Raw genomic sequence first — 15,700 nt, 5'->3', positions numbered from 1 at the left:
TTGACATTTTTGTCAATCATTAGATTCAAACTACGGTGATTGGTGATGCATTCACCAACGAGTAGATACATTCAGTATACATACTAAAATTTTCTAAATTTTATGTAGATTGTAAAACTATGTTTATGCCTATATATGATTTGTTGTAATAGATTATAATTTTCATTGAATTGTTTGTGAAATATTTATAGTTGCTATATGTTGATGCGGTCTATATATTTAATCTTGAACTTATGAGCAGCAATAGAAAGAGATGAATGAAGTAATTATGCATAACTCGATTAGAAATGAAACCCCTAAGAAGAAATCACTCCATTTTATTAACGAAACTATTTAGAAATGAACAACAACACATTTTAAGCGAAGTTTATAATTTTTTTCCAAGACTGTAGAAGAGCATACAAAAACAAAAAACAACACCTCTACACTATACATATGGTTGCAAATTTGAACCGTGACCTACTGTACCCATAGCAATGTAAGTTGTACATCTAAAAAAGTCAAATCAAAGGTCAATGTTCATTTTTCTTCTCTGTAGGGCTAAACGTCTTACGTGGCGTTACTGATTCCCATTGATTGCAGCGTCTGATTCTCACCTGCAAGACGCCGTCCACTTTATCTGAGCCGTCGATTATCTCGCAGCATTGCCTACGTAGCCCCTAAATTTTTTATTAAAAATAATTAGTAATGATAACGCCAATACAGTATTTAAATATTTGCATCGCACACTAGCATAAATACAGTATATATATTGACATTTAATTAACACCCAATTCGTTGTCACTAAATAGAGTAGTAATTTGTACAAACTTTTAACATTCTCTAGATAGCACTAAGTTCTTTATTTTCTATTTTTGGACACAATTCTTCTATTATCCTAAATTTGTAAATTGATTTATGAAAAATCAAACATGACATGCTGTTTTCTATATTTATTAACATAATTAAACAATAAAATAAAGCTCTTTTCCCATTTATTAATATACTAGCAGTAATTAATTTTATTAAAATATAAATGAAAAGGCGTTATATATACATATAACCTTTTGTCTATGGATTTCCAAAAATAAACAATAAATGACAATCTTAGCTCAATCCAAGAGGCTAATCAGGGCATTAAGCCCATCTTAGCCCATTTGGAGTTTTTGGAGTATGCAATGTCTAGTGTTTAGAAATACTAAAAACTAAACTCCATTTAATAAAATGTTTAGAATGCCAATGAAATATTGCATTCCATTTAATATCTTTAAACACAATAATTTGAACATACTTTGAAATAATGATCTTATCTTATCTTTAATTTATCTGAAATAAAAAGAAAAAACAGATTGTACATACCTTGTTCCATATTTGAGGATCAAGCGGAGCAGCCATAACACTAAACTCCTTCACCGAATACGCCTTTGCATAGCTCTCATTTTTGCAGCGCCTCGCGCGTGCGGGATGTGGCCTTCTGTACGTGGTGGTGGTACCCAACCCGGACCCGTTAACTTGGTCCAAGTAATGGATAATGGGTCTGTCACACGGGTTGAAGCTTAGGGATCGGGTATTGGTCGTGAATGGCGACTGGCTCCAGGTCCCCCACGTTAAGAATGTTTGTAACGGGGTGCTCAGATCCTTGGCCGTCACCGAAAACGGGTAGAGTTGCACGTTGTAGCCCCACGCAACAGACACGGACCAATTCCGGGTCGGGTGGTAGCAGAAGCTCTGCTGCAGCGCCCGACCCGGGTCCGTATTGTAGGCTTGGATTAGCCTTTTTATGGACTCGACCCGATTTTTGCCCGGATAAAGGGGCTGCACGTAGTCTAGATGGTGGAGTGAGACGAGGGGTGCAATGGGATGGGCCGACAGTAGGCCGAATGGGCTTCCTCTTATGTCCATCTGTACATCTCAAATATTCATTCCAAATATTGTCAACTAACACTCTATTTTAATTTTGCTTCATTTTTATTTTCGATTTTCTTGCAAGACACATACTCACACATAATCTTTTAAAAGCTCACATTTTCTCTATAAATAAATTGAAACACTGTAAACCCTAAACCCTAAACCCTAAGTAGTACTAATAAACACATCCTATATACATACTATATACATCAAACATTATATGTTTTTTATACAACATGTATTAACTTTTAATATCGCCAAATAATTCATGAAAGACAATCAAATTATGATTAGTGTCACACATTCAAAATCTGAAAATTAAATTATGAGAAATAGTTAAATTATAGTAAATCTTATGTCATTTTCAAAATCTAAAAGCTAAATCACAAAAGATGATAATTTCACAATTATCTCATTTGCTTCATTTCTAGCGAAATATGCGGTTGTGTACCGGCTGATTTTAAACACATCAACCACCACATAAATATGTATCACCGTAAAGAAGTGAGCCACGTATTTAAAATCGATTGCCTCATCATCACGTATTTCACCAGAATTGGAGTGGATAGGATAGTTGCAAAGTTTTCATCTTTCATAATTTAATTTTCAAATTAAAAAAATGTGGCACCAAACATAATTTGACGTCAATCAAGATTAATTTGGCAATGTGCATGTGCCCTATTGCAACTTTTATACTTCACCGCTCTCATAAAAATAGACATTTTTATATTTTAACCGTTCCATCATTTTTCTCACATTCTTCGCTTACAACTTCAATTATTTTTCCTTTGATGTGTCTCCTCATCTTAAAAAAAATCGATTTTTATGTAGTAAAAAAGAAAAAAAATATGATGATAAATAAAATAGTATCATAACGGTAAAATGGGAAGAAAAAACCTGATGGAAACCAAGCTCTTTGGTGAGAGGCACACCAATCTCGTTAACACAGGCAGCCACCTTGGCATCCGAGCCGTAAAACGAGGCGTACCGATCAATACACCCATCCAATATCCGCACCAGCTCCGCCGCCAGCGGGTAGCTCACCGCGAACCCTCCCCCGCCGTACGCCATCGCGTACGAGTGCACCACGTTCTGCTCCACGCTCTCCGAAATCCCCCCGATGTAATACATCTCCCTGTGATCATACCTATTCAACACCTCCACCAAATTCTCCGTAAAAAACACCGTATCATCATCCCCCATCACAAACCAACGCACCTCCGCCCCCTCCCCCGCTGCCTCCGCCTCGAAGCTCTCCTTCACGATCCTCGCGATCCGCACCGCCGACCGCGACCCGTACCAGTTCGTGTACTTGAACCTCTCCGTGTCCGCCGACACCCGGTACGGCGGCGACGTCGCCGGCCACTCCTTCTCCGGCCGCTCGTCCAGCCAGACGTGGCCGCGCGTCGCGTTCGGCCTCCACCACAGCTCGCAGTAGCGGCGCCGCGTGCCCCACGTCTGGGCGGACCCGCCTATCCCGAAGAGGACGTGGGACAGGTTGGTGCGATCTCGGTCTCGGCTGACGAGACCGAGGTCGCTGTTGGTGATGATGTGGCGGAATGTGCCCCGGATGGCGCGATTGCATTCGGGGCAGTCGTGGGCCCGCCATGTGGGGGACCACGACAGGAGGAATACCGAAAATGCCCCGAAGATGCAGATGGCGAAGAGGGCTTTCATGAAATTGGAGGCCAAACTGGGGATTTTGTGCGGCGGTGGGGAGAGGAGGTGTTTCCATGGCTTTAAAGGGTCGTGGTGGATTATGGCTTCCGGTGATGATGAATTCGGCATTTTTTTATTTTTTTTTGTTGGTTTATGCTAAAATCTTGATTCGAATGATTGTTGAAGATGGGAATGGGATTAGGGAAAAAATCTAGGTTTTTTTGCAGATGATTAATGCGTTAGTCTAATTTCGTCAAGTTTTGCAGTTTTTGGTTTAAATGCAAGGTTCATTGATTAGGAGTGGAGCACAACACTTTGCCATTATAGATTGTTTGGTGCGCGTATGAATCAAAATATTCTTTCAAATATTTGAGATGTGCACACAACTAATTATTAATACCAAGGCAATCAATTAATTGTGATATGCATGCTAGTCTCTCTCTATCATTTTATTAGTATGATATTATCTATAGTATTATTTAATTCGGTGGATTTGGTGAAGATAAGTATTTAATATTCATATATTGCTTATTTATTAGTATGATCTATAGGCTTTTACAAAATGGATTTTATTCCTTTATTTTGCCTATTTTCAGAATAGTCTTTGACGTCATTTATTTACTCTTGATATGCAAAATAGAAAAAAATGTAAATACGAACGCTATTTTTCCTTATAAAGGTATAAAAGAGTGACTGTATTTGTACGAAAATTAATCAATACCGAAACTATTAATCCGTCCACCTTTTACTTTAATACTACAATGCCAATGTTTGGCATGAAGAAATGTTGAAATCAAATTGCTGAAATTGGAATAAATATGACCGGTCTTCTTCGTATTCGCTAAATATTTGGAATATATATGACCGGTCTTATTCGAATTCGCAAAGTATTTAATGTTACCCTAGATTTTTAACATCCCACTCACACTGCCAATCTTATTAATTCATAGTTAGATTATGAAAGTTGGCCCTTCAATTTGTTTTGTTAGACCTTTGTTTTTTGTTCGAGAATTAGACTTAATGGTGAATCAGTCAAAACTTAAAGGACTTATATTAGGAACAGAAAAATATCAAAATACCAAAATTTTATTTAATACTTACTGCCCGTGTTAAGCCTAAGGGCAATACATAATCATGGACGATGAGTTTGCATCTCTTCTCTTGAATGACACGTGTGAGCTCATGAAACTTTTGAAATGGAAGAAGACATTGCACTACAAGTGAATCTATCGAATCAAGGTGAAACAGATGGTTGGTTGTCGACAGATTTAAGCAACGATACAGTATTTGTTATACGTGTGTTTACTCTCGTTTTGAAAACTAACCACCATTACGGTATTGAGTTTGGTGGTTGCAGAAAATTTATTGGTACATCAAATGGATGTAAAAGGCAACATTTCATCATGGTAATTTGAAGGATTAGTTGTACATGACACAAACCATGTATGGTCTAAAGCAAGCTCCTAAAAGTAGTGCAAAAAATTTGATAGATTCGTGATGGAGATTAGCTATAAAATGTGTCGGTCATTATTGCTATCATAAGAGGTTTGAAGAAAGCTGTCTTATCCTCTTATTATATGCAAGAGAGATGAACAAACTAGAAAGCGTTTGTCCGAACAATTCTCCATAAAGAATCTTAGAGAGGTCAATTAGATTGGGCATGAGAAATAAACGTGACAAGGTAAGCCAGGATGAGAATTAAACGTGACAAGGTAAGCCAGGATTTGTATCTTTTCACATGCTTACATTCAAAATGTTCTAGAAAGATTCAAGATGGTTTATTTGAAGCCAACAAGTTTGCATTTGGGCAATCAGGAGTCATCAAGTACATGAAAGGAACGTACGTGTTGAGATGATCAAAGTTCCTTACATTTCTGAGATTCACATTATTATGCATGCAATGGTGCATGTACAAGGCATAATATTGCGCAAATAGTGAGAGTAGTGTGTCGATTCATGGCTGATCCGTACAAGCAACAATTGTAAGGATTATTCAATATGTAAGAGGTACCACATGATATAGTCTTAAGCTTTCAATGTCAAGAAAAATTGAGCTAGCAAGCTATGTGGATGCAAAACTTGATATCCAATGAACCGGTCATGTATTTAGTTATGGCGGTACATCTATTTCATAGACTTCTGACTTGCAGACTATTGTCGAATCGTCTACTATGGAGACTAAATATGTAGTTGTGATGAAAGCAAGTAAGAAGATGGTGTGGTTGTGGAGTTTCTTAGATGAATTTGGAAAGAAGAACAAGAATATCATATTTTAAAATGACACTCAGAGTGTTATTTTCTTGACAAACAATTCATCATTTCATTCAAGAACATAGTATCTGGAATTGAAGTATCATTACATGTAACATTTATTGTTGATGAAAGTTCTACAACTTGAAAAGATACATGAAAGTGAAAATCCAGCAGATATATTTATTAAGCATGTCTCATCTTTAAATCAATTTTATATATTCCGTCATATTCAAAAAGATAATCCATTTAAATCAATTTCCATTACTTAGCACTATAGTTCATTACAAATAATCCGTTGTGCAGACTACATTAGCAAACTGATGAATAAAAGAGTGTACAATTATTTGGCCTCAACGTATATATATTCGAATCCTAACCAATTTTGGGTGTAAATCTATTAATCCATTCAGTATGTTGGAGCTCCATATATTTAAACTATACACATACATATTAATTAAATGGACGTATGCATATCGTATTTATAGATATTGTAAGGATTAGGTATTAATCTTTGCATCATGATAAGGCTCAATCCCTAATCGAAGTTCAAGATCTAATCCGCCATGGATCAACTCCACTTTATTCTCCTCTGAATTCTTTTCATCTTCACTAACTGAAAATAATGGCAAACCACGTACCGAAATGGGCTTGGAAGTTGGAGCACAATCTTGAATCTCGTCGTTAGAATTCGCGGCCTTCTTTGTCTCTTCGCTGGCTGAGGGATTCTCCGGATAATTGGCCTTGGTGATGTCCAAAGAAAGAAAGTTCTCGTCGGAGAAGTCTTTGAGCTTAGCTCGATCCTTCCTGTGGATGTTCATGTGCCCGCCTAGGGCTTGCGCGTTGGAGAAACCACGATCACAGAAATTGCATCGGAACGACTTGATCGTATGGCCGGAAGCCATGAGGAGACCGAGGTCGAGGGATGGTTGGTGGAAGTGTATAAAGGACATGAGATTAGGTTGGTTTTAGATTTTATAGTCTTCTTTATTTTGTCTTTTATTCTTATGGGCATGCACTGTATATGTGTATTTGATCACTTGTGTTTTATATAGTGTGATTAATTGATAGGGCATGTTATGCGTAAGAATCTATGGTCAAAGGGTTGTTGAAATAAATTAAATTAGCAAGCGTGCTAATAAGTTTGGATAATTTATCTTGTACACATCTGTTTACTTGTTCCTATATTTTGTTTATTTCTTTATTACTAATAATATTCAAGTGAATACTTGGTTGCTTTAATTTTATTCCAATTAATTCATCACCTTTTCGTGATAAATTATTCATTGATATAATGTGCATAAAGAAGTAAAGGACGTGATTGTATTCGTATAGAAAAACTGGTAGCTTAAATGCGTCTTTCAATTGCAACTGCTATAGATAAAATAAAATTATTATGCTGATATATAAAAATGAAAATATAAAATAAAATAGGGAAAGTGCTGCAGCTCTATTCGTGTTTTACTAAGATTTGTTTTTGTTATTATTGAAAATTACTTCAAGTGTAACAATCAACAAACCAAACACTAAACTACCTAAATTACATGAATGGAAACACGTGTCGACGCGTGCCACTTTATTCGGTCATTTTACTTGTTTATTTTTGTCATTATATATGCACAAGATTAAACCAACATAAATTGATAATTATAACTTTCTAATTAATTGTTTGATCTACCGATGTGGCATCGCAAGTCACACTAGGCGGCACAGACTTGATCCTTTAACTACCATTTTAATATAGTACTTAATTATTTGACAAGTGGCAAGCAAACATTACGAATGATCAATGCTCAAATTATGCAAAATAATATCCAACTTATCATGCCTTTTTTTACATGTGAACGGACAAAAATTTAAAAGTCGCATCAGTAGGCTTGAAGCTCTTATATTAAGCATTCTATTATTATGCCCTATTTGATCAACATATATCATTATTCATTTAATCATACTTGGCATATTATAATAAACAAAATCCAATGTCAAAATTGACGTAGCAATGCATGAAAGGTAAATAAATAAATAAAAGCACGTCGCATGACAAGATGACGTCGTTTGGGTTGGTAGTTTATGCATATATATATATTAGGTGGCATAGACGCATGGCCAATAACAATGCTCTTGACGGCACCAAAAGGCAAAAGCGTGCTTCATTTTCCATGTAACAATCATAAATCATAAAATTGTTTACCTTCCACCATGATCTAATTCTCAAATTCAACTATCAATCCATCCAACTCTTCCATTTATATAGTTAAAACAAAAATAAATTAAACTTTTTTTTTTTATACAATTTGTATATTTGACAATTTCATAATAACTAATGACTAGGTATCAACAAAATTGACGTGAACCTATAATAATGTTAGCTGTGCTCGCGAAAAGTGCACAAATGATAAATTTTATAATAGAGGAAGAAAATTATTAAATCTAGTTTAATTGAGGTTGATTACGAAATTGTTTAGTGTCAAATGCACTAATTAAATAATGTGTTTAACTCTGTTAGGGCACATATATATATGCCATATTCCGACTTGAACTCACCGGACTGAATGAATTGGTCTATGTTATTTGATTAAATTTCAATTTCAAAAAAATATGAATGCGTTTGCCGCTTTCTTTACTACAAATAATTCACCAAGTGTTACCATACATGATTGTTATATTTTAGATTATTATATTAAATAAAATGTACTTGAGAATAAAAATATTGGAGTATTATTATTGATGAAATGCATTAGTATATTTTTCCTTAGATTGTAAGATGGGAGGGAATTATATAAATTAAATTATTAATATAAATAAAATAAAGGGAGAAAGTAGTAGTGCATGTATATGTGGGCTGCATGTAGATCTGCTATGATTAGAGGCCTTCTAACTGGGCCCACAAGCAATAATGAAGCTTCAGGCCCAAAATCTAGAAATACTGAAATGAGTAGCCCTTAGATTATATATTTAGGCCCATTTGGTAGTGAGTTAGAATTTAATGTGTTAGTTAAATTAATTAAATTAATGGTTGTCAATTGCTCTTGTCGAAGAAGGTGAGATAATCAAAACTAATTAAATTAATTATTAATAGTAAAATTGGCTAATGTCATTGTCAAGTCCCCTACCTATACGCTTGCCTATATCACGTCTTCTACTTCTGTTAGTATTTTTAGTGTAAAATTTTGTAATTGTTTCAATTTAATTTTAAAATGTACATTTATATTTTTACTACTCTTATTAAATAAATTCAAATATTTGTATTGGAAAAGTCATTCAGCTCTCCCATGCCTTTATTTATTCAGTTTTAGTAGGAATATTATCTTCTTTTATTTTAATAGAGTTAGATCACAAAATAATATACTATTCCCTAAGTCCAACTCTACATGAATCATTTTCCTTTTTGAGAAGTCCCGCTCTAAATGATACTCCACATTTATAAAAATAGAAACTTCACTTTCTCTATTCTTTTCGTCGCTTTTACTACATTATTCTCTTCAGTTAATTCACAAAACAACATTACGTAAACTTTATTGACAGAATCGAAATGCTCCACTTAGAGCGTTCCACTAGCTTATTCCACAAATATTTTATTATAAAACTAAGTACTAGTATATACAAATATGATTCACATTTACTAACTTTTTCCATCTATTTTTCATATTTCTTAAAATCTGAGCTTGAGTCAAATCACATCAATTAATCGTCAATTAATCGTGTACTGATGAAGTACTATAATATTTATTTTATGTTGTTTATCCTTATATTTTACTCGTCATTATTTAGCAAAACAAACACATATATTTTACTGATCATTAACTTTATTAATTGTTGTGATTGTGTATAAGATAGTATTTATGTTTTATACTATAATTGTTGTGATTGTGATTTTTTATGATACATTGTTATATGGAGTAGTATATACAGTCTTATTTGTACTTCGTTTCGTCTGTTCCCTCATAGTTGAGGCGGAATTTTTCGGCACGGAGTTTAAGAAATGAATGTTGGGTGTATTAAATAAATAGATAAAAAAAATAAAAAAGAGAAAAAGGTCGAGAGAATAAAGTAAAAAGTGAATAGAGTAGAGAATAAAGTAAGAGAGAGTAAAGTAAGAAAGAGGAAAAAGTTACTATATATGGAAATGACTCAACTATGAGGGAGCTTCTCGAAATAGAAAAATGACTCAACTATGAAGGAACGAAGAGAAGAGAGTATCATTTTAGTTCATTTCAAAAAATTAGTCCAAGGTATTGGAGGACATTTTTGGACTTTCATATCTAGATAATGAATATGATATTTTGTCTATTTTTTTTATATGAATATGATATTTTCTTATAGTTTAAGTGTTTGATTAATTTATATCAGATCCTTTTTCTCTATCTTTATCTTAAACTATTATAAAGTAAATTTTTTTAAAAAAAAATATGAAATTCTTAAATATATTATTAAAAAAATTTAAAATATAAATTTAATTAAAAAATAATTTCAGTTAAATTTTATTTTGATTGTGATTTAATTATTTAATTAATATTGAAAATTAAATTTTATCAACTAATTCGTATAAATGGCTGGAGATGTACATAGTTAAATTCCACAATTCCATCATCAGTTGCTTTCAAGTAAAAAATATTAAAATAATGAATGATCTTATTATTCGATTTCAAGAACTTGCACGCTTTTTAAAGGATTATTTGTTGTCTCTACTTTTAACTAAAAATGAAAGTATAAAAAGTTGGGAATCTATACTGAAAGTCTGAAATAGTGTGTAAACATGGAGCTGATTAAAGCGTGGCCCACCACGTGTCGCTCAACTGCTAGAACCATCTGGAAGCGAAGAAGATTCCAACACACCCCACGCATCACTTTCCAGAAACTTCCAGTATTTTCTCGATTCGAACCGGACGAACTTTATTAAATCTAACTGCAGAATTCCGATCAACCGTATGTCGAAACGTGGCACGATACTATCATGAGCGTCCAACGTGGCACCCACAATGAGCTAGAAATTGATTCGAACAAAGCTTAAAAATTAAAATATTAAACCCCGTCGCGTGACTTTACCATTTTGCCCTCGTCACTGCGCTTGTGCTGATTATTAAAAACACCGTGAAAATATGTGGACTCAAATTTCAGATCGACGTAGAAATTCAACTTATTTTCTGGATATTTGTTTGAGTGATGAATGGAGATGAGAGGAAGGAAGATGGATCTAATGATGAGAGTGAGCAGCAGTTGGAGGTGTTAATGTGCGGGTATTTTCCGGGAGTGACTGCGCAAAGATCTCCATTGAATTCGCCGGCGAGTGTGCGGTTTCCGGAGGCGGAGGCGTCCGGAGATTCGTGGAAGGATATTTGCGCCGGCGGATGCGGCTTTGGCATGGCGATTTCCGGTAGTTCTCGTATTTATTGGCTGTGATATCGAATTTATTAGTTATGAGTATAATAGGCTATGCAATTTAGCTATGTGCGCTGTACACTGAATAGTTGATTTCAGTCAAGGAGTTATGATCTTCGGTTCTGAGCAATTGATGGTTTACTTGTGCGTTATAAAACTAATAGTTTTGTTGAATCAAGACATATTGCACGCCGTGGTGTGTTGGGATTGATTGTGAATAGGTTCCAAGCTGAAGTCTTCATCTTGGACAGAGTTATAGGAATGAGTATGCAAAATCGTATGAGTTTCTTGAAAAGACTGAAATTTTGTTAGGTGCGACTCCAGAGTGACAAACGTTAGGTTGAGAAAGGACGAGATGATTACTATTGGAGCTGCTGATATCCAGATTTTAGGTTATTTGAAGTTGAAATTATCAACGGTTTCATTGTTTGTACAATTTGAAAAGTTTGTACATCTTTGGATGAAATTTAGGTGGTACTCTTATGAAAATGCTTACCTGGTCATCTTCTATTGTCTTGGATGTAGAGTTTTCCGTGAGTTGTCTTCTCTTGCATCAGAAAAAGATGTAAACTTGTGGCCTAGGGTAAGAAGATGTAACAGTTAATGTGTTCACGTCGTGGTTCTTTAGGAGAACATGATATAGGTCGCTTGGGTTCTGTTTTCTGATTCTCTATGAAAGGCATTGTTATATTCAATTAAGCATTTCTTGCAGCCTCTGGGAAACTTGTTACTTGGGGTTCCTCTGATGACCAAGGCCAAAGCTATTTTGCCTCAGGGAAACATGGGGTAATCCAGCTATCGTTTTTTAACTTAAATCCTTAGACACTTCCTGATTTGTTTAATTGATTCAACATCTTCATTTTTTACCTCATATAGGAGACTCCAGAGGTGTATCCACTTCCATCACCTAATCCGATCACGGAAGCTGCTGCCAGCTGGGCACACTGTGTTTCAGTAACAGGTATATCCAAAAAGTCTTTTTCTTATCTGTTTCCTTTCTTGAACGGCAGTTCCATCTGAATGGAGTTCTTCTTTTCCTTTCATACTCACGCCGCATTGTTACTTATGAGAGTAATTTTTCATGTTTCCAGACAAAGGTGAAGTGTACACATGGGGTTGGAAGGAGTGTGTTCCGTCTGTAAAAATCACCTGTACTTGGAACACTTTAAAAACTAGTGAAGATCAAACTGGCGAAAGACAGAGTTCAACAATAACTGACCAAGGTATCTTAGTTATAATTTAATTATAAGAATTCTTTTTTTCCAAAACTGTTTTAGAATAGATATATGAACTGCACAAATATACATAATAATGGATAACAAAGGTTAATGCTTGAGGGATTCCTCAGTCTCATAGTTTGAATTCTACCACTGGATCAGTTTTGGGTTCAAATGACAAATTATCTGGAGATGAGATGCTAAAACGGAGAAAAGTTGTTCCCCAGCAAGACTCTGAAGCATTAACCCCTGCAGATGAAACACTTTCAATGCCGCCTTGTCCTGTAAGTCTGGATCCTGGGGTGAGGATCACCTCAGTTGCAGCAGGCGGACGCCATACTTTAGCATTGTCAGGTAAAGTTCTTATATGCTTCCGCCTGCAAACTACACTTTTGGTGTAGTTTCTATATCCGTGTGGTTACATTATAGTTCTGGAGGTCTTGTAGGTATTTTGAAGTATGAAGCTATGGAGATCTTTAATGTTTAGCAAGAAGACTTTAATGTTAAGGAAGAAGATATTTATGTATAAACAAGAGCTGATGCATCATACTTTTACCGGATTTTAGATGTGGGACAGGTATGGGGTTGGGGCTACGGAGGAGAAGGCCAGCTTGGTCTAGGATCTAGGATAAAAATGGTGGCATCTCCTCATCTTATACCTTGTATTGACCCATCATTGAATGGAGGAGGGAGCTCTGGAGTAAATAATCAAAATAGTGATGACTCAGCAGCTGAACGAAAAAAATCCATAGGAAATTACGTAAAGGGTATTGCATGTGGAGGCAGGCACAGTGCAGTGATAACAGGTAACTCGGAAGTGCTTCACTAATATGTGGAAACCTTATTCCCCTGCTGATAGAGTTATTTTCTTTTGCATCAGATACTGGTGTGCTTTTTGCCTTTGGCTGGGGTCTTTATGGGCAGGTGAGTTTTTTTTTACGTGATATACACATTTGCTTTGTCTTGGAATCTCATGACAAAGCATTACAGATATAGGTACAAATTATAGCATTGCTGTATAATCAACTGGATTGTAATACTTATTGCAAGATTTCTTTAACTGAAGTTTCATTCAACTTTGGGCAGACACTTTCAATATGAGATGTGCTACTCTTGCTGTTATCAACTCAAAAAGCTTTCTACTTGTGGAAATGAATAAATGCTTATGATGATGTAGACAGGATACATACACCTTCCCAAGAGCTCAATATTGTCTTAGGTTAAAGATATGAATTAGTATTGAGATGAAGAATTGTAGTAGTATTTCTTTTTCTCATTGAAAAGGACTATGCTTGTGCAAATAGCCTGCTTAAATACAAGCCAAGCCAAAAGCTGTGGGGAGTAGACAGGAACCAGATGAGAAATATGAAGAACCATATCAAAGTTGTTTTCCATGACTATATTCTGCTGGTTTTAGCAAAATATTTCGATGTCATCTACACTTCAACCCAGAAACACCCTGTGACTTCCTCTATTGCTTTGTTTGCAACATGCATGTCCAAAACTTTTTCAAGCATGTTGAGGCTTCATAAATATTATCTGCTGTAAAGTTTGATCTTTTATAAAAGCTTTTTATTGCAGTGTGGACAAGGAAATACCGAGGATATACTGCGACCAACATTTGTGCCTTTTCTAAGGGATTCTCAGATCAAAGCTGTTGCTGCAGGACTTTGGCATACGATATGCATATCTTCTGATGGACGTGTTTATGTCTTTGGTGGGAATCAGTTCGGCCAACTGGGGTTGGGAACACATCAAGATCAGTGTGAGGTAAGCTAAGCCAGAGTCGTATATTATTGTGTTCTGAACCTGGCTGCTCTCTGATCTGTTTTATAGAAGTTGATCTCAAGTACTCTGGTGTGAAGCAAAAGAGAATAAGCAGGTATTCAAAAATGTCATACACTGCCTAAATTCGAAATCGACCATGAGATCTGCACAAGGGCTGAATGGAAATTGACAAGAAAGGGGCAGGGAAAAGAAAAAGCAATTTAAAAGATTTCTTGCCTCGTTGAATTGGCTAACCATTTGGCCCAAACTGCTTAAGTTCTTGTGGGACCCGATTATATGTGTTTAGTTGTTTCTACAAATAGACATCCTCATATTAATAAATGTTAAAACTCTGAAAAGGTCATGACCTACATTAAACACTGAGATACTTCCCAACTCCATGGGTATCATGACTCTCCGGCTGCAAATCTGTCTCTGTGCTGCTTTCACGTTGCTTGAAACTTGGTGTATAGAGCAGGCCAAGTATTGTACAAGTTATTTGACTTTAAGAGCCAAAATGTTACAGGTTGTCCCCCGCCTTTTAGATGCTTCAGTTCTGGAAAGTAAGAAAGCCAAAATCGCATCCTCTGGGGCTCGTCACAATGCTATCCTGACAGGTAAAACGTGATTACTAGTACTTGTTGAGATATCTGTCACTAACTTTTAGTACATTTTGTTTTTCATATTTCAATAGTTCATAGTAGTTTCCAAGTGTGAAGTATTACCATGGCATCAATGTACAATGTAAGTTGTGATATAGAAGAAGCTAGGATCCTATGATAACTAGATCAGAGCTGTTGGTGGCCGAGTTATGAGCATGTATAATAGTGGTAATTATATTCATAGAGCAGCACGACAATTTCTCATGTCATAATTTTCACAGAGGATGGTAAACTCTTCTGCTGGGGGTGGAACAAATACGGTCAGGTACACCACATGCATCACAAACGACATTTCATTCCATGTGCTATGGATTTCTCATATCATATCTTGCTTTTGCCTTTTTGGTTCAAATCCAGCTCGGCCTAGGAGATGCGGTAGACAGAAACATCCCAGAGGAAGTAACGCTCAAGGAAGATCACAAGATGAAGAATGTTGCATGCGGTTGGTGGCACACACTGTTGCTCTGTGAGACAACTCGAACAAACTAAAGTTGCATAAGGCGACATGGGGTCTTCCTGAACGTCTTTAGGTTGTTGCAACTATGCACTGCACAATATTTATTTTGCTGCACTTTCATGGCCTGCATCTCTATGTATTTTGTGATTTCCCCCCTGGCTTTGTTCACATTTTAAAGTGAGATAGGAACGGAGGAGATAGTGATATCAGTGTGTTCCTAGTGATCTCACAGGAACAAAGCTAATGGTAGATTCTTAGAAGCATTTTTTTTCCTTTCTTGGAGCAGTAGGTTGGATTTCAAAATTCAGGTTCCAAATGTATGTAAATTCTGCCATTGTATTTCTGTCTTATGTTTTGGAAGATAAAAATACATGTTATCTCACATTCTGACCGTGGTAAATACAGCCTCACATATTTCCCAA

At 35.7% G+C, this 15,700-nt stretch overlaps 3 protein-coding genes across 8 annotated transcripts; 1 reads left to right on the top strand and 2 right to left on the bottom strand.

Moving 5' to 3' along the window:
- Positions 1 to 399: 399 nt before the first annotated feature.
- On the bottom strand, positions 400 to 3,812 carry LOC125185415 (uncharacterized). The gene is made up of 3 exons (XM_048081937.2): positions 2,785 to 3,812; positions 1,339 to 1,881; positions 400 to 659 (listed from the first exon to the last, which is right to left on the bottom strand). Exons 1-3 carry the CDS (start codon positions 3,673 to 3,675, stop codon positions 513 to 515), a joined length of 1,581 nt encoding a protein of 526 aa, XP_047937894.2. The 5' UTR covers positions 3,676 to 3,812; the 3' UTR covers positions 400 to 512.
- A 2,215-nt stretch (positions 3,813 to 6,027) lies between these two features.
- On the bottom strand, positions 6,028 to 6,762 carry LOC125218103 (uncharacterized). The gene has a single exon (XM_048119699.2). It carries the CDS (start codon positions 6,747 to 6,749, stop codon positions 6,297 to 6,299), a length of 453 nt encoding a protein of 150 aa, XP_047975656.1. The 5' UTR covers positions 6,750 to 6,762; the 3' UTR covers positions 6,028 to 6,296.
- A 4,098-nt stretch (positions 6,763 to 10,860) lies between these two features.
- Positions 10,861 to 15,660, top strand: LOC125219801 (ultraviolet-B receptor UVR8-like). 6 transcript variants are annotated; one of them, XM_048121874.2, is made up of 11 exons: positions 10,861 to 11,170; positions 11,888 to 11,961; positions 12,052 to 12,136; positions 12,267 to 12,398; positions 12,648 to 12,746; positions 12,959 to 13,198; positions 13,273 to 13,316; positions 13,974 to 14,162; positions 14,686 to 14,776; positions 15,043 to 15,086; positions 15,179 to 15,660. In XM_048121874.2, exons 1-11 carry the CDS (start codon positions 10,960 to 10,962, stop codon positions 15,308 to 15,310), a joined length of 1,341 nt encoding a protein of 446 aa, XP_047977831.1. In that variant the 5' UTR covers positions 10,861 to 10,959; the 3' UTR covers positions 15,311 to 15,660. The 6 variants fall into 6 exon arrangements, 4 of the variants coding, with proteins under 4 accessions (XP_047977831.1, XP_047977830.1, XP_047977832.1 ...); XM_048121872.2 differs by having other exon boundaries at positions 10,866 to 11,170; positions 12,555 to 12,746; XM_048121873.2 differs by lacking the exon at positions 15,043 to 15,086 and having other exon boundaries at positions 10,862 to 11,170; positions 12,555 to 12,746.
- Positions 15,661 to 15,700: the final 40 nt, after the last annotated feature.

The sequence above is a fragment of the Salvia hispanica genome, chromosome 1, assembly GCF_029641045.1.
Source record: "Salvia hispanica isolate PSC_SH4W2 chromosome 1, Shi_PSC_v1, whole genome shotgun sequence".
Taxonomy (NCBI): Eukaryota; Viridiplantae; Streptophyta; class Magnoliopsida; order Lamiales; family Lamiaceae; genus Salvia; species Salvia hispanica.
Note: the sequence above shows the minus strand (reverse complement) of the source record. Positions and strands in the feature narration are given on the sequence as shown.